The following is a 20,202-nucleotide window of genomic DNA, read 5'->3' as shown; positions in this document are numbered from 1 at the left end:
CTTCCCCAGGAAGCATTCAGTTTCCCCTCTTCGGTCAGAGCCATGAGCTTGCTAACATGGCAGCCTTCCTGGGGCTGGCCACCCGGTACCCTGGCATTCTCCACCAGCCTCGGGGTGGGGTGCCACCCTCCCCAACATGCATCTCGCCAAGTACATGGGGGCTGCCTTGGTCTAAACCAAAATCAGAGCTGCTGAGCAGTACAGACTAGAGGACCATGAGGCATGCGGGGAGATATTTGGACATATTTTTTGTTGTCCTTGGCCTGGGTTCCGTCCCATGGGTCCCTGGGGTCAGCTCATTGCAGTAGAGGGAGGTTCCGAATGTTAGAGAATGCTGTCAAAGTGACACGTTGGGGTCTGTTTCCTTTTTGAACAGAGAGAGCAAATTCCAGGTTTGTCAGGCCTAAGGTCTTGTTAGAGTCTCAAGTGTATGGTTTTCACTGGGTTCTGGTCCATTGCCCGTATTCCGTGGGTAGCGGAATGTCCTGCCAGTGTCTACTGAAGCAGGACCAGACGGCCGAGGGGCTGCGACAGATAGCAGGCCTTTCTCAGGCTGAGGAAGCACTTCTTGACAAACAGCGTAGCTCTTGGAAGCTCCTGAAACCAGGAGCAGAGGACAGGGAAGGCCTCAGGCAGCCCTCTGCAGCCTCACGCAGCGCCATCCCCATGACCTCAGGCTGACTATTGCTGGCCTTGATCATGTATGTAGTGACTAAAGCAGGCCCGACAGCAAAGGCACTTTGGACCACAAGCAGTGGCCTGTGACCCGGGCCACCTGGATTTCTGTCACTCAGGCATGGCCTTGTCGTGCCCTGTCTGCATGTGACTGATCATCAGTGTACGAGTGAAGCAGCCATTCTAGCGATAAACTTTAGCAGGTACTTTGGCTGAGCCTGAGATGCAGAGCTGGCTTGAAGCTTGCTTTGGGGAAGAACATTAAGGAAGTGCTTTATGCTCTACTTGTGTCCAGTGCTGGCTTCTGGGTACAAGCACATCTTACTGCACAGCAGTCCCACAAAGAGCCCCAGCAAGGTGAGGTACCTGCCTTCCATTTCTGTGGCTGGGTAACTAGTCAGGTGGCGTGCCTTATGCGAGGCATCTTCGGGGCCCCCCAGGCCTTCTCTTAGTCCTTTTCCCCAAGTCCAGAGCATTTCTTCTAACAGCACACGGCGACGGGCTCAAAAACGCTTTGTAAAAAATCATGTTGTCATGGTCCCCACTCTTCTCACGATAAACGTGTAAAAGCGTCGAGGGGGTCTAGTAGCTGGTGTGTGGCTCATTTGACATTGTGGGGAATACTGTGGGTTTTCCGCATCAGCCTTACATCAGTTCCTCAAATGCACTGAGCTCGCACCTGCCCGTGGTTGTTGTCCTTGCTGCTGCCTCTGCCTGGTCCGCCGTCCGTCCAAGGTCAAGGGCAGTGGCTTTCCGGGACAGCCTGATCTGCGACAGACCCATTCAGTGTCTGCCTGCAGCCCTGATCACATTCTACCCTTTCCCCTGCTGTCTCTCTTGGTGGCACAGGCTGCTGTTTGATCTCTTCGTCCTTTGCGAAGTCTGTTGCGTGCTCACCCCCGAGAGTGGGAGAGCGGTGAAAGCAGGAACCGTGCAGTCTCCCCAGAGCCCGGCTTGGGTCAATGGCCCAGAGATTCTGGCCGCGTGAAAGAGCTTCTCTAAATTACAACTTTGCATCCCTGTATTAGCAGAGTTTAGACTGAAACTTCCATCTGATTTATGCTTTGTTTGCATACAGGTGGACCGTTTTACTCAGCAGCTTGAGAGAATCTCTCAGAGTGTCTTTGTTAGACTCGAACCTCAAAGGTCAGGATGACAGAGGGGTCAGAGGTCTGAAACCATTCAAAGCAATTACCTTTCACGTGGGTTTTTTTCTCCCCAGACAGGGGGAAAGAGAAAGGGAACACACCAGTGTCAGAGATTAGGTCTTGAGTCTCTTTTGACTCCACGTATGTCGTGAACCTAACGGTCGCTTGACTGGTTGAAGTGACTCAGCCACATGAAACCAGGAAGTGGGGAGCAACCGTGGGATGCGGTGCTGGCAGGAGTACGAACTGTACACATCCATGGGGGGCAGTCGGACCATATCTGCGAACAGTGCAAATGCACAAACCTCTTGAGCTAGCAGTGCTGCTTCTAGTGTTCCTCATGTACAAGGAGTTTTACTGCGGCCGCCACCAACACACGGCGATGGTTAAGTAAATCATGGTGGATCCATCCAGTGGGCTGTTAAATTTGGAAGAACAGAGTCACTCTGTATGTACTGCCGTGGGATGATCCCTAAGGCGCATGGTTAAGTGGGGGACAAGAGGCTCTTGGTATACTAGTGCTCGTTTTTGAAAGAGGGGAGGGGATGGGGCAGACGTGTGTCGATGGGTATACACACGTGCGTGGTGCATTCATGCACATCTGTCATGCATACCTGCTAGCATGTGCCTAGACTGTCTCTGGGAGGACGCACAGGAACCCGACAGCTTCGGTTGCCTCTGGGAAGAGGGCTGGGAATTGCTTTTCACTGTGTATCTTTTGTACCTTTTGAATTTTATACCATGTACATGTATTATCTATTCAACAAAAATAAAGTTTTTAAATCTTAATTTGATTTGATTTTCTACCAAACAGAAACATGACAGAAGATTCATGTTTGATAAATCTGCTTTCCTTAGGAATTTAAAGCCCTACTCCCAAAGTAATGAATCTCTCCTTTTCTTGGGTCTTGGGGGGAAATAGGGAAGTGGAAAGGGGGCTCGCCTCTTCTGACAGAGCAGCTATAGGGAGAGGGGGCAGTGGACCGTGAAGTGGTTTGCCCCTCTCTTGTGAGGGTCACAGCACCACCCCTGTTCCTCTGGCCTTGGGGGTGCAAAAGATGGAGATGGTACCCCTGAGGCAAGGAGATGTTGCTGCTGGTAATCAGCGCAAGATGCATTAAGAGAGCTTCTGTTCTTGCAAGTTGTTGGGGAAGGACAGGGTGTCTGGAGCGGCCTTAACCATTTTGAGACCATGAGAAGAGATATCCCGACAGGGAGCTTGGCAGAGTGAAAAGATGGGAAGAGCCTGGCTTCCTGAAGGTGAGCCTCTTGAACCAACCCAGGGACCCCTCGCCCCCATATTTCTTGTTCCATGAGAAAAATAAATCCCTGATAGCTCCTTCATTCAACCAACAAATATTTGAGCTTCTGTTGTGGTCAGGCCCTGGGAATACAGCAATCATGGTCAGAATCCAAATTCCCGTCCGACATGCATGAAGAAACATGGAGGCCATGCTAAAGGGGAGAAAGGGAGCATACTTTATCCATTGTACATGACTACATTATAAAATATACCATTGGGTTAGCCCCATCCATCCTACAGACCTGGGACTTTGTGAACTTGGATTCTGACATGAAGATACTTTAGCAAATGAATCTCGACAAGGAAGAGACTAATTCCTCTTACATCCTCCCACCTCCATCTTAGGTACTGCAAGCAAAGAGATTTGAGGCAGAGCAGAGACATTATGGTTATTAAAGCAGTTCCTGCAATGTTCATTATAAATCAGATACTTTGTCAGTAGACTGTTATTCTGATACTCTTATTAAAAGGAATTACAGGGGCGCCTGGGTGGCTCAGTCGTTGGGTGACTGCCTTCTGCTCGGGTCATGATCCTGGAGTCCCTGGATCGAGTCCCGCATCGGGCTCCCTGCTCGGCGGGGAGTCTGCTTCTCCCTCTGACCCTCCCCCCCGCCATGTGCTTTCTCTTTCTCTCATTCTCTTTCTCTGAAATAAATAAAAATCTTTAAAAAAAAACAAAAAAATACAAAATAAAAGGAATTACAGGTGCAGCCTTACAGAGAGTCAGTCATCAACTGATCTGTTTCAGAAATTAAGCATTTTGTAATTATAGTGGTGGTTAGGGAAGGTCTCCCTAACTGAAGAAAAGGGTCAAGTCTGAAAGGTCCAATAGAAGTTGCCACCAAGTCAGCAAGCAAGCAACCTCCTTTTAAGAAGGGCTCCACATATGTAATTCCTTCCGCCTGGGATGCTTCCATCATGATCCTACATTAAGCCAAAGCCCAGGCCAAATGAACATGATCGTAAAGCATCCTACCCAGTAGGAAGAGCAAACCAAAAAATTCCACAAGTACCCCTCACCAACTCTACCTAGATTCTTCCTCTAAGGCTCCTGCCTGGAACCCAACTAGAACAATGCAAGCAGACCCACTACACCAGGTACAGTGTTCATGCTGCAAAATGCAAGCAGACATTGAAACATGGAGTCCAGGCCAACTTCCGTTGAGTTCCCGTCCTTCCCCATGCTTGGATACAGGTCAACTTGAGTCCAGATACCAGTTCTGTCATGTATTTACTCACGTGTGACCTCAGGCAGGCTATTTACCCTCTTGGAACGGGGTTCGATGAGGACAATACCTACCTCGCAGGATAGATGTAGGATCAAACGAGCATTTGTATCTAAAACCTAGTACAGCAGCAACACATGGTGGATGCTTGATAAATAGTATGAAGAGAGGGACAGGGAAGAAGATCTCTAACACCACCAAGTGTGTTTCAGCAGATAGGGCAAAATCCCCAAGAGCCCCAAGCTTGAGCTCTAACCCTTCAAACACAACAATGTGCCCATTCCTTTCTTTCCTGGCTTGGTTCACGGAGGATTTGAGGTCGCTTGTAGGAAATACACAGACTATGATAGTAAAATACAAATAGAACAGAAAACACTAGGCTAGGGAAAACCTAAGTAAGAATTGGAATTATAGACTGGCTAGAAACCTTAGACACAAATCAATAGGATGCCAGTTCCTACACAGATTCCAAAGTTAGGCCAGAAATGTGGTTCTGTTCTTCCTGATCAAGGGAAAAATGGAAACATAATAAAAGTCCTCATTATCATAAGAAAACATGCTTCACAAAGACTGAAACAGAGGACTTTACATTTTTATGTGAAGTGCATTGACATATTTCATGTTTCTTCAAGTATCTTCCAACGAAAGAATAAAATTCCAAACTATGACTCCACGAAAGCTGTCGTAGAAAGCCATACAAAGCACCTTTGTGGTGTCCCAACCGCTAGCCACAAAGGAATAGTTGAACCAAGACTGCCTTCAGAATCCCTCCCCTCAACAGGGATGGTTTACGGGTCCTCAATTGCAAAAACACAAAGTTTGGTAACCAGAGGTGGTTTCTAACTCATTCAGTGACAAAATCTGATCTGACTCTGCTAGCTAGCTATTTTTAGTCTTTTCTCACAGTATAAATATTCATATATTTTACTGCACAGGTTGAGTAGAGACTGCTGCCTCCAACCCAGGTGGGGGTGTTACCTAATTCATGCAATGTACACCATATTGCCTTTCTAACACTTGAAAACACTTCTAAGTTCCAAAGCCCATCTGGCCCCAAAGATTTTGGAAAAGGCACTGTGGACCTCTATTCTCTGATAAACCCCAAAGTACAGGTCCTTTATAGTAGAAGCTTAAAGAATGTCTACATACCTCAAACATCCGGTGAGCCGATGGGGGAGTGTAATGTTTTGGGTACATTGAAAAAACCTAATCAGTTGGCAACCAGCCCTTCCCAAAATCAGGGGAACTGTGGCCAGCATGACTTAGTCTAGGTATCTCCCCTCATCCAGGCCCTTGGACCCCTAAACCCCCGGGCCACATTTGGTATTTTCAGGAAGGCCAAGATTCACTATGGCAGTTTGAGATTGTTGTGTCTTAGACTGCAGTCATCCCCATTTCGATGGCATATGTGAATGTGTGTGTGTGTGTGTGTGTGTGTGAGAGAGAGAGAGAGAGAGAGATCAGTCATACATGATTTTGAGCCTAGAAATCAATGCTTCAAAAAATATTTTTATTACACATACAAGTGCATATGATGAAGTGGTGGGAACATTTCTCATAGCTGCTCTCCCTTGTTCAGAAGCAGAGAAAGGACCCCGCTGGGATCCTCAATTCTGGCCGGCTAGAATCCCCTGGGGAGTTTTAAACACTCCTGCCTGAGTCTCCCCCTCCCAAAGGCCAATTTAATTGGTCTAAAGAACAATCTAAGCATCTAGCACTGTCTCTCACTGATGAAAAAAGAACTCAATAATTAGACTTCTCTGAAAGCCTGATTCAGTAGATATGGGTGGCACCACTTTTTTTTTTTTTATAAAAAAAAAAACAACTTTCAGATGATTCCCATCTCCCCAGTTGGGATACACCACCTTGGAGATGGGGGGAGGTAAGTTGAATCAGGTGGGTAGAGGTGGGGGCTGTTTCACAAAGGAGACAGTCTCCTGAGTGGGCCCCCAAACAGGCCACCTGGGGCTCTGTGCCGAGGGATCCCCTCGGAGGAACAGGGTATTAAATAAAGGAAAGGCAAGTCAGCTTCCACTCCTGTGTCCATTCCAACCAGTTAGCTGTACCTAGAGCGCTGTCTGATAAAGATCCTGAGGCAGAGGTCCCGCTCCGTGGAGAAACGTGCCACGATCGATTAGCAATGTCTGCCACACACCCGGGAAGAGGGCGTAGCTGCACGCCTGCCACGCATGCGCTGTCTTTCCCGGCGAGCCTTTGGCATTGCTGGTCCTACAGTCCAGGCCCGATGGTACGGCTCTGACGTCATCGGTACTCTCTTGTGGGCCCAGGCTCCCAGATGCCTGGGGCGGGGAGAAATACCAGTTCCCTGCCCTCGGCCCTACCTGCAGGTCTCCTTGAGCCCTGGGTTTATCTCTGCTTGCTGAAGAGGCTCTTGAAGGCGTTGTTGTAGTTCTTGTTAAATGCTGTGTAAATCAGGGGGTTAAAGAAAGAATTGGAGTAGCCAAGCCACAAGAATATGCTTTTCCAGATGGGGGGCAGGCTGCAGGCACAGAGAGGACTGATGAGCTCCGCCAGGAAGAAGGGGATCCAGCACAGCACAAACACGCCGATGAGAATGCCCACCATCACGGCTGCCCGCTTCTCCTTCTGCTCCCGCCACGAGTCCCCGCTCATCTGAAAGGCCACCACTGGGCGACGCGCCGCGAACACCACCATCTCAGCCTCCTGAGGGGCCTCCTTCACCTTGGAACAAGGGAAACGTGCGATTAACACATAAAACCTGACGTGGGATGATAAAGCAGCATGGGCTTGCTCCAGTGTGGCCAACACCTCTCCTGCAGCCTCTCAAGATGCGCTTATACCAGAATCCATCCAAAATGTTGGGTGAAAATGTTCCTGAAACTGTAAGTTAAAATAAGCCCTGAAGGGGGCAGCAGGGTGGCTCAGCCGGTTAAGCATCTGCCTTCCTGGGATGGAGTCCTGCATCCCGCTCCCTGCTCAGCGGGGAGCCTGCTTCTCCCTTTCCTTCTGCCTACTGCTCTGCCTACTTATGCTCTCTCTCTGACAAATAAATAAAATCTTAAAAAAAAAAATAAGCCCTGAAGTTTCTCCCTGGAGTGAGAGTGGTGGTCCCCACGATGTCAGATAATAAGATATAAAAAGGGAAGGTGGCAGATAAGAGCAGGAGCCTCAGTGTCAGACTCTGGCTTGAGTCCCAGCCCCAGTGGCCAAATCTGCTTTTGCCCCTCTGTGAAGCTGGGTGACAGTGTCCTCTCCCTCCATCGTAAGCCCACCGGGGAGGTGAAGTGAACTGGGAATGTGCTGGCTGCCTGGCACAACTCCTGGCACATGCACCCATTCGACAGTCATGGAGTGGGCTGGGGGCTGGGACTTGGACCCCAAAGAGAGCAGATCCCAGCCCAGGCACAAAGTGCGCAGCTGGTGAGGCAGCCTATAAACATCAATATTGCAAGAAATTATACAACGATGTGCTAAATGGATTCCAGATTTAGATTCTGGAGTAGTTCTGCTGCCTAGCTTAAACAAAACAAAACAAAAAACTGTAAATGCCTTTGTGGTAATAATTCACTACCATTTCAGGAGCCTCTGGTGCACCGTCCACCCTGTCACCCCCATCCTTTGGTCAGCTCCTCTTCACCTCTAGGGTCTCAGCTTAGAGGCAGAGTGGCCTCTCAGAGTGGCCTTTCTAACCCTCTAAACTCAAACACATCTCCCTGTTTGGTACCCCTTTCTCCTCTTCTGTAGAATTTGTGCGGCTATGGCAATTACACCTGTCCGCCCACCCTGGGCCAAGCTGAACCGGCGCTGGGACTGTCTCCCTTGGACACACAGATGCCCGGCAGCAGCACCTGGTGCCTGGCCGGTGCTCAGGAAACGGCCGCTCAGTGAACCAGTGATCATGACGACAGAAAGGTCTACACCTGCGTCTCCCTTCTCCTTTAGAAGAGACCGCGCTGACCCATCCCCGCATAGGGGACCATCCTCAAGTCACCAGACAAGTCTGAGCCACAGAGACGTGCCATCCTGAAACCATCTCATGAATACTGAGCCGTGTCTTGGGGAGGGAACCATCTTATCAGAGCAGGAGCAGAAGTGGAAGGTGGCGTGGTCGTTTTCCTCCCTCCGGGCTCAGGACTGGGCCCTTTTCCAGCCACTTCTCTGCTGACCTAAATGGCCTCCCAGGCACTTGAGTCCCTCCCCCGGGGAACGGAAATTCCAAATCCTTGATATGCTATTGAGGCAAAGAAATGGGGTGAATTCAGTTCAAAGGGGCTCCTGGGGGAAAGAAACAGAAAAGGCAAGTTCACTGAGTAAGTTGGTTTAAAGGACCTGGCCTCCAGCCCTGTGGCGGTTAGCAGCATCCAGCTCCGCTCCATCGCGGCATCTGTTTGCTAGAAGCCCGTGTTCCCAACTTTCCACCTGAGCCTGCTACACCCCTCGCAGAGAGAGATGCGGGAAGACCGTGGAATCTTTCCAGAAACGGCTTCAAAGAAACGGAGTGGCAGAGAGACGCGATACAGCCTGGGATGGTGATTCCGGTTTGCAAGGAGACTGACTAGCTTGGTTTTTGTCGTTTGAAATATAATATCCAATAGAAAGCCAAAAGAGGCTAAGAACAGCTCCAGAGAAGTTAACCATAAAACAGGCACTATGCTTAAGTCTTGTAAAACAGACATAAACAGACACTATGCTTAAGTCTTGTAAGGGACGATTTGAATTCATTCTTACATCAAAATTTGGGGTATTATTATCTCCATTTCAGAGTTGAGAAAACACTCCAAGATGTTAAATACCTTGTCCAAGATCACCCAGTTGCTTATGGTAAGAGCTGGAAGTCAAACGGGAGTATTTTGAACCAGAGACCACACTCTTAATCCCTACCTGTTTTGCACCTTTAGTAAAGGTGATTGATCTGGATGGGTTCCAACGGAATCTTTATTTATTTTATTTTATTTTTTTAAAATATTTTATTTATTTGAGAGAGAGAGAGAGCATGAGTGGGGGGAGGGGCAGAGGCAGAGGGAGAAGCAGGCTTCCTGCTGAGCAGGGAGCCCAATGCAGGGCTCAATCCCAGGACCCCAAGATCATGACCTGCGTCGAAGGCAGACGCTTAACCATTTGAGCCACCCAGGCGCCCCAAAAGAATCTATTTTAAGAATACATATGCTTGAGATTTTTTTCAGAATGGACATGTATGGCTTCCTGGCGATTTCTAGGGTCTCTGGCCACCAGCTCTGGAGCCATCCCTGAGCTTCTCCGTCTTTCCTCATTGGTCTTCTCTCTCCTCACCTCTTCAGCCCGACTTCCCTCTGCACACCTGTCCTAACACTAACCATTCAGGCTTTAAGGGGCCTCTGGCTAAAAACCTCCCCCCGCCCCCCAATCTGCAGGGAAGAGTCCAGGCTGTTGGATACACACATCCGGTAGTCCCTGGCATTTTTGGGTCCTGCTGTAAAAGGAAAGGTGCTCTGAATACACAGAAGTTTGGAGATACCAAACACCATGGCCAAGATCACACAAGCTGGGGGGAAAGCAGAACCAAGGCGCCTGCCTGGTCAGTCTGGTTCCAGGCCTGTATGGCCTCTCTCTGCCATGCTGGGACGGGACCTAAAAGATGAGTTTACCTTAACCTCTCCATAGAATCTGAGGCTTTTTCATCTACAATTAATTAAGGACCAATTCTGCCAGACAATATATGCTTAGACATTTATTAACCACCCACTGTGTGTATGGGGACTCTGTAGTAGAATCTCCCATCAAGTTCCAATTTGAAACATTCTGTTCCACTGTTCCCATCAGTACTCCGATGTCAGGGCAAGGATTCTGAATTGTTCAGAACACTGTGTCACCACTGACAGGCCAGGAGGGCAGGGACCATGAGTGTCTGGGCCCCTGAAGCGTCCCTAGCACCTAGTATCATGAATGGCATATAGTAAAAATAGTAAAAGTTTATTGACTTGGGAGATGTTTCGGGGAGACGATTCTCTTGCAGGTCTCTTGCATTTCTGCACATTCTGCTAAGGAAGGCACTGACAGCCCCAAGTTTAGACTGGCTTATCGAGGATGTTTGTAAAGCAAACAACCTTAGAAGATAGAGATTAGTGTCTCCCAGTGGAAAAACAGCAGCTTGGCTTGCAGCCCCTTACAAAAGATTCAGGTTTCCTAAGGGCACAAGGCAGGTTTATCGAATGTCCAACACTGGGCAATACAGAGTTGAGCTCTCTCACCTAGGAGTTTCTCTGCCGTGATGCAGATCCATCTGGGCTGCTCCACGTCATCCCCGGGCGAGTTTGAGGGTAAGGGGAACCAGTGTCAATATGACGCTCCTGTGGACCTGTGTGCCAAGCGTAATAAAGTCCTCTGACTCTGATTCAGAGTCTCCTGGCTCCTGCCAGTGCCCAGTGAGCTGTGGCAGGCTGACTTGTTAGCTTGCAGGCAGGGTAAAATCTCGGACCTTCCAGGTTGCTGACAGTGGTCTGGTATGTGACTGGGTGGCTCCCCCCCGCCGCCCCGCCGCTATCTTACTCAGTAAGAACAGCAACCAGTAAGGAAGGAACAAGGAAGCGATGCTCAGAGCAAGTTAGCGGTCAGAGAGGGTTCTAATCAGAGCCCCCCCATTCCCTCATTTCTACACCTCTAAACGCGAAGAGCCTTGTCTGTGCTGTGGGCTTACTGTGAGGAACACACGGGAGGCCCGCTTAAACCTCAACTTCCCGACCCCTTGTCCCTTCCTTCTTCTCTAAAAAAAAAAAAAAAAAAAAAAAAAAAATTCCAGCTGCCACAGAAAGAACCCACAAACATTTGTAATCCTCTAATGTTGTCAATTAAACATCTAATAAGAAATAGGAGAGACAAGCAAAAAAGAAGAAAGATGGTCCTAATCACTTGTGGAACAAACAGTAGTTTCCACTGTGACCCCACAGGTCAGGCATCCAAGTATGGCAACGAGACTCTTTACTAAGCCTGGCGTCAGGGCGCCCATACTGATCCTAGTGATGAATTAAGCCCTACAACGTCCGAGAGGGAGACAGGACACAGAGAGATTTCTGACTCGGGCTGAAGGCAATCTGGATTGTAACTGGAATTCCCTGTTTCTATCCAGAGCTCGGCAGGATAGCTGGGGCTCCAATCTCTCTGCCCAGGGTTCACTGAGATAACCAAGCTCCACGGTGCATTTCCCAAAGGCACTTTACAGAGTTAACTCACCAAAATAGCCCCTCAAAGTGAACAGAAGCTGTCTAGTATGTCTGACAAACTAGATCAGGAAATTTTCTCAGCTGCTTCTCTTGTGTGAAAAGAAAAAAGAAAAGAAATTCAGGAAGTTTTCTTACAGAAAAAAAAAAGCAGAGCATGCTGGGCTTGAAAAAAAAATAACTTTTCCTTCAGTGTAATTATATTCACAAGAGTATAGAGTGTAGTTTTTCTGAGCTCTTGCGTGTGATCGTAACATAAGGTACAGTTGCTATCTTTCTTGTTTTTGGAGAACGTGGATTTTTGTGGGGAGCGTAGTCACCGTGGATTGGCTAAGGATCCACTGGAGTTAATTCTGAGAAGGGGAATACATCTGTGTTTTCTGCTCTAATGTCATCTGATCGAGTCATCCCCATTTTACGAGTGGATGCCAATGGAAGGGCCTCTGTTGAGGCAAGAGTTCATACCCTGAAATCCCTGGAAGCCCAAGCCAGAGATTCTTGGCATGGGGGGTAGGGAGGAGGGAGTAATGGAAAGAAGGGAGGCTTTGCCTTTTGCACATGTATTGTCCAGACTCAGCGTTCTGATTTGCCCCCCTTGGGGGCCATGCCCTGACAACTACAGCCCTGCCTCAGAGAGTCACAGTTACTATTACACTGTGGGTTCCTTCTCTCAGAAAAGTCAGGGGGAAGGAAGCCTCAGCATCAGTCTTCAGAGATGGGCTTCAGGGACTGCCCTATGCAAATCGGGTGACTAAGCACCTATATACCTTTCTGGGCAGCAAGCCCAAGTCATCTGCGACCTACCCAAAGGTTAAGAACTGTGGAATTTGGATCTCAGTGTTCCACTGAAAAGCTCAGTCTATTCCAAGAACCACACAGATTTGAGGAGTAGATCATTGCAAGGTCATTGGTGAAGACACATGGTCCCTGCACTGTATTTGCCTAACCACCACCCCCCCCCGCCTTTCTCCTTCTCCCCCTCCACTCTTCTCCAACAATCCAATCAGAGAGAAAAGAGAAATGGAAGTAGAGGTAAAGAGACAGAATGAACACAACAACATAAAGGAAACAGCAAGGGAGAAGTTTGTAGAGACGGGAAGGCCAGGGGCATTTCTGAAGGTGCAGATTTTGAAAACGCTCCTTGACACATCCAAGTACTTCTGGAAACTCGCAGACTCTTAGGTGCCCATCTTAAAAGAATCAAACCATAAACCAGATTTTTTTATTACCACTGATAGAATTTGATTCATAAAATGTACTTTCCTAAAGTTAAAATAAGCTTGCAGTCTGGCATGAGAATGTGTTTGAGCCCACAGTTCTTTTAATAGATGGAATCAGAACAAGGGTGGTGATTTTCCACCACCGTCTTCCTGTACGTAAGCTCTGACAAACCCGCAGGCCCACCAGCAGCTTAGTCTTTGGGGTGGTCCAGATGACAACTAAACATTGGACAAGCGACAAAAACATAAAGGGCTCTGTAGAGATTTCAGGTCACTCAAGGCTTATGTACTATATGCTTACAACTCAAAAACTTAATTTATGCTAATACAGAGAGTTAGCTTAGAGAGGCCAATATTTTATAATGTAACATTATCTAACACTCAGATCCAAGTTGTTGCAAACCCTACAGCTCAATAATACACATCTATTTTGCCCTTGACCATGTACAAAGTGCTTTCCCATATTCAGGCTCTCAGGACCATTCATTGTATTCTGGACAGACTTCTAGCAGAGCACCTATAAGATTTTACTGCATTTTTAATTATATAGTTGTGGTCTATTAAAATTAATCCCTTGAGAATAGAGACCTTGCTCACTCATTCTTTGAAACTTCAGAGGCTACGACAGTGCCTGATATGCAGGTCAGTAACAGTCGCTCAAGTAATTTTGAACCCATCTGTGTGTCTTACACTGGTGGTTTTTTAAAATCCGTTCACAAGTTCACTGATACTTTTCCAAAGGTGGAGCCTAATTCCCCTTGCCTTGGGTGTGGGCTGGAGTTGGCAACTCACTTCTAGTGACTAGACTATAGGGGAAGAGATCTCATGTAACTTCTGACACTAGTCTGTAAAAGGCATTGCAGTTTCCTCCTTGCTGTGCTCTCTGGGAAGAAGGGAAGCCAGGCACCATGTTGTGACAACGCTTAAGCAGCCCTGGGGAGACCTCCTGCTAACAGCCCTGTGAGTCAGCCATCTTGGAAGCAGTCTCCAGCCCCAGTCAAGCCTTTGAACGACTGCTGCCCCACCCGACATCTTGGCTACAACCACATGAGACCTTGGGCCCAGAAGGTCAAAGCCATTCCCAAGCCTGACCCACAGAAACTTAATACATGTTTGTTGTTTTACACCACTAAGCTTTGGGCTAATTTGTTAAAACAAGTGAGAAGTAACTCCCCTATTAGGATGGTGAGTAATAGTAGTAAGAGGAATAAAATCATCATTCATTTTTTTTTTGGAAACTTACAAGAGGAATTTTAGAGAACAATAATGAAGATGCTACAGCAGCTTGCATTTATGGTTTACTATTTTAGAGACTCTGTATATACCATTATCTCATTTACTCATCACAAGAATATTGTGAGGCAGGTGGCAATATTTCCATTTTACCTGTGGGGAAATGCAGGCTTAGATTAAGTCACTCAGCTACAGTGCTAATAAGTGGCACAAAAAGAATTGAAATCCAGGTCTCCTTGCTTCCAAATCCCATGCTCTTCAACCACTGGGCACACTGTCTCCCACCACATGTTTATTGATTGAGTGAGTGAGTGAGTGAAGGGTGTCAGCGAGGGCTGCATTACCACATTCATGAGCCCTAGGCATCTCTGCCTCTGTGGGCCCCTTCTCCCATTAAAAAATATTAAAAATTATATTTTATGACCATATTATTATGAAGACTAATATAACTGAGGCTGGATACATTATTATATATTCATTGCTCTTATATTCATTCTTCCCCTAATTTTAAAAGAAATTAAAATTGAACCATTTCCACAGACCCCTAAAAGTACTGTGGTTCTGGGTAGTGTACCTATTGTGCCTAATGAATAATCAGACCCTGCTTATCAACTTGTGCATGGTAATCAAACAATTGAAAAAAAAAAACAGTTTTTGATGTCACATTTTAAAAGCCAACTACATAATCTCCATTGATTTTGCTTTTTTCTTCTCCTCAATAGTAAAGGGCACAGGCCAGTGGGAAACAATCATGACCCATGGGGGTTGCTTGGAGGGGGGCGAGCAGGACATAATCTATATGTGGTGCTCATTCTAGAAAGCTGAAAGAAAGGAGGGCAGGGTAGGAATGAACCCTGCCTCCTGAGAGAAGCGGGGGAGTGCCTCCATGCTCAGCTGTGGTCAGCTGTCCTGGAAAAGGACAGAGTTCACGAACATAGTTTTGAGACCCTGCTCCCATGCTGCCCCCACCTTGACTGAGATATGGCTGCCTCCTTCCTATGAAGGTGAGGTACCTGAGGGCAGTGGAACAGTGCTCAGCAGTTAAATCCCTGGAGACAGACAGCGTGGAGGAATGACAAAGTAAAGAACAGTGACCTCAGCTTCTCCACGCTTTAACTCTGTGGTCTTAGATGAACTGACTCTGTGGCGACTTAGTTTTATCAAGTGGAAAATGAGGGTTGATGCCAAAGACAGTGTTCACCAAATAATTCACGTGCTTCCCTGGATGTCACAGCCAGTGGCTGGCCAATGAGCCGAGGACAGAGCTGACATGTGTCTGCTTTGGGGGAAGGCAGTTAAAGGCTGCTTTATTTCCATCCATCTCTTGCCTTCACGCGGCAACCTTGGAAGCCAGTCGTTCCAGACCGCAAAGCTAGAAGATGGCAAGGGGTCCAGGTCCATGAGATGCTGCCTGGCGGAGAGCTCTGCAGGAGGGGACCCACACTGAACTTTGAGAGTGAGATAAGCTGTCCATTTGGGGGTCATATGTGGCTGAGCATGTCTCAGCTGATCCGGACTGATGGAGATGATAGGGTCAACCCAGCTGGGTCATGGAGATGAAAGAGAAGATGGATGTAGAGCATCAAGCACAGTGTCTGGATGACAGGACTCACTTAGTAAACATTGGTTTCCGGCTCTACTTTCAAAAACTGCATTTTGCCCCAGAGAATTAAATCACTGCACAGGAACTCTTGCTGGTCCCATTCTGATCATATCTCAGTGTTGGGACCTGGCCACAGAATTGCAGAAAAGATGAAGGATGTACACAGCCCCATTACCAGAGCCTTCGGACTCCGTTAAGTGCTTCTATCACCCACAAAAAGCAGTAACAGACACGTTGCAGGACCTAAATTCAACTCATTTTCCCTAGAGTGCAGGCAACAGCAGGCGGGGCGGGGGGAAGGTAGATAGTATTCCAGGCATATTATTTTAAGTTTCCATTTGGGTGTCTTGTGGTCAGAAACCTTGTAGATGCTGACGGAGCAGCATTACCCAGGCATTTGAGTGAGGGCTGGCCGAAGCCTAAGGAAGCGGGATGCTCTCCAACAGGATCCCCTCTGTAATCTCAGCATCACGTGACTGGAGAGCCCCAGCCAGGGCTTAGCCCCATACTGTGTATTAGAGAAGAGAACTTGCAGCCCAGAGCGGGGGAAGGGCTTGCCCTGGGTCCCACTGCCAGCAAGTGGAAAATCACATCACTGGCCCTGCCTCCCCGAGCTCTTTCTCTCCACCCATGGCCACCCCGAATTGGCCAGGTTCCTGTTCACTCTCTTCTTCTCGGTATCACCTGCCTGGATGGGGTCTTTCAAAAATGAACGCCCAACTCAGGTTTGGCAAGCCTTTTGGGCATCCATTCTGCCATGATTTCTCTAGGTGCACATTGGGTTGATGTAGCTATTAAAAATCAGCCCTACCTCCGCAATCAGACAGAGAAGCTATAATCACCCCAGGCATTTCCAAGGGACCTTTCAAAGAACATCATTAATTCTGAATAAAGCTCTCCCCTACCAACACTTTCCAATTCTAGTCTTGACATTCCTATTTTATGCTACAAAATCCCTCTGCCATTTAATGAAGAGGAAAGAGCCTGCTTTTTTAAAACATGTTTGCGTAGCCTAAGTATCTGAGCTAACTTTCCAAAATTAAAACAAAACTAACAACAGAAAACCTACTGTCTCTTTCTCCCTGCCCCCTCCCACCGGCAGTCCTTCCTTGGGCCATGCACAGTGGTCTTGGGCACACACCCCCACCCCTTTACCCCCGCCCCCTTAGCCATGGTTTCACTTCCCTTCCCGAAGTTTCAGTTATCTGTGATCAACCGAGGTCCAGAAGATGATCCTTCTGATTCATCCATGTCAGTAGTAGCCTAACACTACGTCACGATGCCTACGTCATCACCTCATGTCATGTCCTCACGTGGGCATTTTATCACCTCATAGCATAACCAGAGGAAGGGTGAGTACAGTACAATATTTTTGAAAGAGAGATCACAGTCACATAATTTTTATTATAGTATATTGGTATAATTGTTCTATTTTATTATTAGGTATGTTGTTAACCTCTGTGCCTAATTTATAAATTAAACTCTATCTTCAGGATGTATGTATAGGAAAAAATAGCATATCTGTGGTTTTAGGCATCCACTGGGGGTCCTGGAAGGTATGCCTGTGGACAAAGGGCAACTATTTTATTGTATTTGGAAAGGGGCAACAAGTCCTGTTGTTATTCTCCAGGACTTGGAGCCTGACCACCACCCCCCGCCGAAAAAGGGAAAGTTTGGGGCTTCTAGGATGAGGAGGGAGCTGATATTTATTAGGGCCTGGCCAAAAGGCAGAAAGCTCCAGTTCTAAATGCAATCAGAGAAGTTCTGCCAAATACGTGTTCCTCTGTCTCATTCATTTCCAGGGTTTGGTTCTGGCCCATTGCGGACTGCCAGGCAACACCCCGTTGATCCCTACCCCAGCCAGCTCTGCCACCCCGGGGTGCCAGGCACTGTGCTGGTGCCTCACATGCTCCATCTCGTGAGATCCTTCCTCACCAAGAGCCCTATGAAGCAGGAATGAACTTGTTTAAAGACGTGGAAAAGAGGCCCGCAGAGATTAAACAACTGCCCCCAATGTCCCGAGCTGGGATCTGAACGGACGGTTCTATCTCCTTCCAAAGTCGCTAGAGGAAAACCCCGAGTTTGCGGTAGTGAGAGGAAAGTGATACTTGGGCTCTATTTTCCGCTCACTTCCCTCTTTGGCAGGGAGCTGGCCGACAGAGTTGGAGATTCCGTTTCTGGACTGCAGAGGGTGGACCTGGGTGCAGCGGCGAAGGAAAACGCAGGGACGTGGTCCTCTGCACGCGCTCCCAGCCCGCCGCAGTCCCGCTGTGTCTAGCCGCCACCCGGAAGCTGGCGGCTGCCCGTGTCACAGGGACACAACCGCTCCTGGGGAAAGCCCCAAGGGCTCGGCTCATCGGTGGTGCCCTCACCACTCCCCAGAAACGCTGCCCCTGCAGACCCCCTACAGCCGCGTGCCTCCGCGGCGCCCGCGCCCCCACCAGCCCTAGTGCGCGGGTGGTGAAAGCCCTTCCCCCGCGCGCCGGGTCCGCGGGGGGCCAGCCCCACGCGTGCGCGCCAGCGGCGGGTGAGGCGCCCCTCGGGGCGCGCTCCAGGGCAGCAGATGCCAAACTCTCCGGGCGCTCCAGGTGCGCGCCCCAAGTGTGCAAGCTTCCGCCGCCGACTCTCCCGCTGGCCGAGTCGCCTCCTCCCGCAGCGCCCCCCGCCCCCCGCGCCCCCGTTGGGCGGCCCACCCCTCACCTGCACGGTGGCGGGCAGCGGCAGCAGGGCCCGACGGCGGCGGCGGCCGAAACGAAACTTGGCCGCCTTGTAGATCTTCCAGTAGACGAAGAGCACCACGCCAAGCGGCAGGTAGAAGGCGCCGCAGGTGGAGAAGACGGCGTAGGAGGGCTCCTGGCTCACCTGGCAGCGCTGGCGCCGCGCGTCGTACCCCTCGCCCCAGCGGAAGAGCAGCGGCGCCAGGGCGATGAGCGCCGAGAGCGCCCAGGTGAGCGCGATCATGAGCGCCGAGGCGCGGCGGCGGGCGCGCAGCGTGTACTGCAGGTGGCGCGTGATGGTCCAGTAGCGGTCCAGGGCGATGGCCGCCACGTTCCAGATGCTGGCGGTGCAGCACAGCACGTCGAAGGAGATCCACACGTGGCACAGACTCCGGCCCAGCCGCCAGCGCCGCCCGGCCGACAGCTCGCTCACCAGGCTCAGGGGCATCACCAGCGCCGCCACCAGCACGTCCGACAGGGCCGTCGAGGCCACCAAGTTATGCGGCACACGATGGAAGGCGCGGACGCGCAGGATGGTGACCAGAACCATCAGGTTCCACAGGAAAGTGGCCGCGATCAGCAGCACCAGCAGCGTCACCACCAGCACCGTGAAGACGGAGAAAGGCGGCTCGCGGCCCGGCAGGGCGGCACCGCCGGGGGTCGACCCGACGACCCCGCCGGGGCTCGGGCCGATGCTGCAGGCCTCGGATCCCAGGGGAAGGGCGACGCCGGTGGCAGCCACCGAGAGGTTAGCTGCTTCCATGGCGCGCGGCGCGCGGGATCCCGGCTTCCCGGCAGGGGACACACGCGCGCCGCCCCGGGCTCGTGGGGACCCGGCGGGTGCGGGCGTGGAAGGGGTCGCTGCGTAACCCCGGGAGGACAGAGAGGGGTCCAGGTCGCCCTACCCAGCCCCTCCTTGAGTCGCAGCCCCCTTTTGGCTCCTCTGCTCGGAGCCCTCGTGGATCTCCTTTCCAGTGGAAGAAAAAAAGAGAGTGGGACCCCCTCAGGAGTCCAGCTGGGCTCGGCGCGCCCGTCCCTCCCACCTCTCCGCGCCGTCCCCGGGGCAACGGGCTGTCACAGGGCTGGGAATCCGGGAGCGCCGCTGAGTGTCCGCGCGCAGGGGCGGGTTGGAGAGGTGCCCCCATTCAGAGCGGGCGGCCGCAGGCAGGAGCCGGGCTGTACCGGGGAGGGCGGGCGGGGGAGGGGGTTGCGGCCCGGGAACCCGCCACAACACCATCCAGGCCTTCACGCAGCCATTCCGTAGCCGCCACCCTCGCGGATCCCTCGGACCCGGTTTGACATCGAGAAACAGAGGCGCTCCCCCAACCCCTCTCCCGGACGGAGGAGTTCTAGTTTCGTCGAATCACGATCCCACGTATATCTAAAAGAGGAGGTTCGGGTACTGAGGTACCCCAAAGTGGAAGCTCCTAAAGCCGGCCCCATCCTGCCGCTTCACCCGCGACACAGGGGCTTCGTGGTGCCTTGACAAATTCACTCTGGCTCTGGGCAGAAAGAACGCAGCCTCTAGGCAGTTTGGCAGAGGTCCCAGAAGAGGGAGGGATTACAACCCGTCCTTGCCATCCCTAACCCTGCCCCACCGTATCTGCACCTGTCCTTCCCACCTCGCCCCCCCCTCGACCCCTCCCCCCCCCCCCGCCTTGCATTTGCTAACATTCCTGACTGTACTATATACCTTCCAGGCTTTCACATCCAGGTTGGAATTATTTTTTGTTGACCTTTAGGCAAAGGTAGAAACCAATTGGAAGAGGCGAAATCACCCTAACCTTCCACCCGGCCCCCCATTTTCAGTCTCATGCTTTTAAAAAATAATTCAGTCATAATTAATTCAACCCAAGGCTGCATTACTTCCGTTCCTGGGCGTAGGATAGAAACATGACCGCA

At 50.2% G+C, this 20,202-nt stretch overlaps 1 protein-coding gene across 2 annotated transcripts; it reads right to left on the bottom strand.

Moving 5' to 3' along the window:
* Positions 1–6,392: 6,392 nt before the first annotated feature.
* On the bottom strand, positions 6,393–19,066 carry LOC114207221 (5-hydroxytryptamine receptor 5B). 2 transcript variants are annotated; one of them, XM_028101229.2, is made up of 2 exons: positions 18,284–19,066; positions 6,393–7,055 (listed from the first exon to the last, which is right to left on the bottom strand). In XM_028101229.2, the coding sequence occupies exons 1-2, from the start codon at positions 19,061–19,063 to the stop codon at positions 6,720–6,722; spliced, it is 1,116 nt and encodes a 371-aa protein (XP_027957030.1). In that variant the 5' UTR covers positions 19,064–19,066; the 3' UTR covers positions 6,393–6,719. The 2 variants fall into 2 exon arrangements, with proteins under 2 accessions (XP_027957030.1, XP_087877884.1); XM_088021758.1 differs by having other exon boundaries at positions 18,446–19,063.
* Positions 19,067–20,202: the final 1,136 nt, after the last annotated feature.

The sequence above is a fragment of the Eumetopias jubatus genome, unplaced genomic scaffold, assembly GCF_037043125.1.
Source record: "Eumetopias jubatus isolate StellerSeaLion01/CBP00866 unplaced genomic scaffold, mEumJub1_p1.0 scaffold_3, whole genome shotgun sequence".
Lineage (NCBI taxonomy): Eukaryota > Metazoa > Chordata > Mammalia > Carnivora > Otariidae > Eumetopias > Eumetopias jubatus.
The sequence above is the reverse complement of the archived record's forward strand: the minus strand, read 5'-3'. Positions and strand labels throughout refer to the sequence as shown.

Bases quoted from the DNA above. Each gene is read 5' to 3' on its own strand.
- LOC114207221 (XM_028101229.2), bottom strand. From the start codon at position 19,063: ATGGAAGCAGCTAACCTCTCGGTGGCTGCCACCGGCGTCGCCCTTCCC. The intron at 7,056-18,283 runs GTGAGGGGTGGG...CCTTGTTCCAAG, and splicing joins CGCTGCCCGCCACCGTGCAG to GTGAAGGAGGCCCCTCAGGA.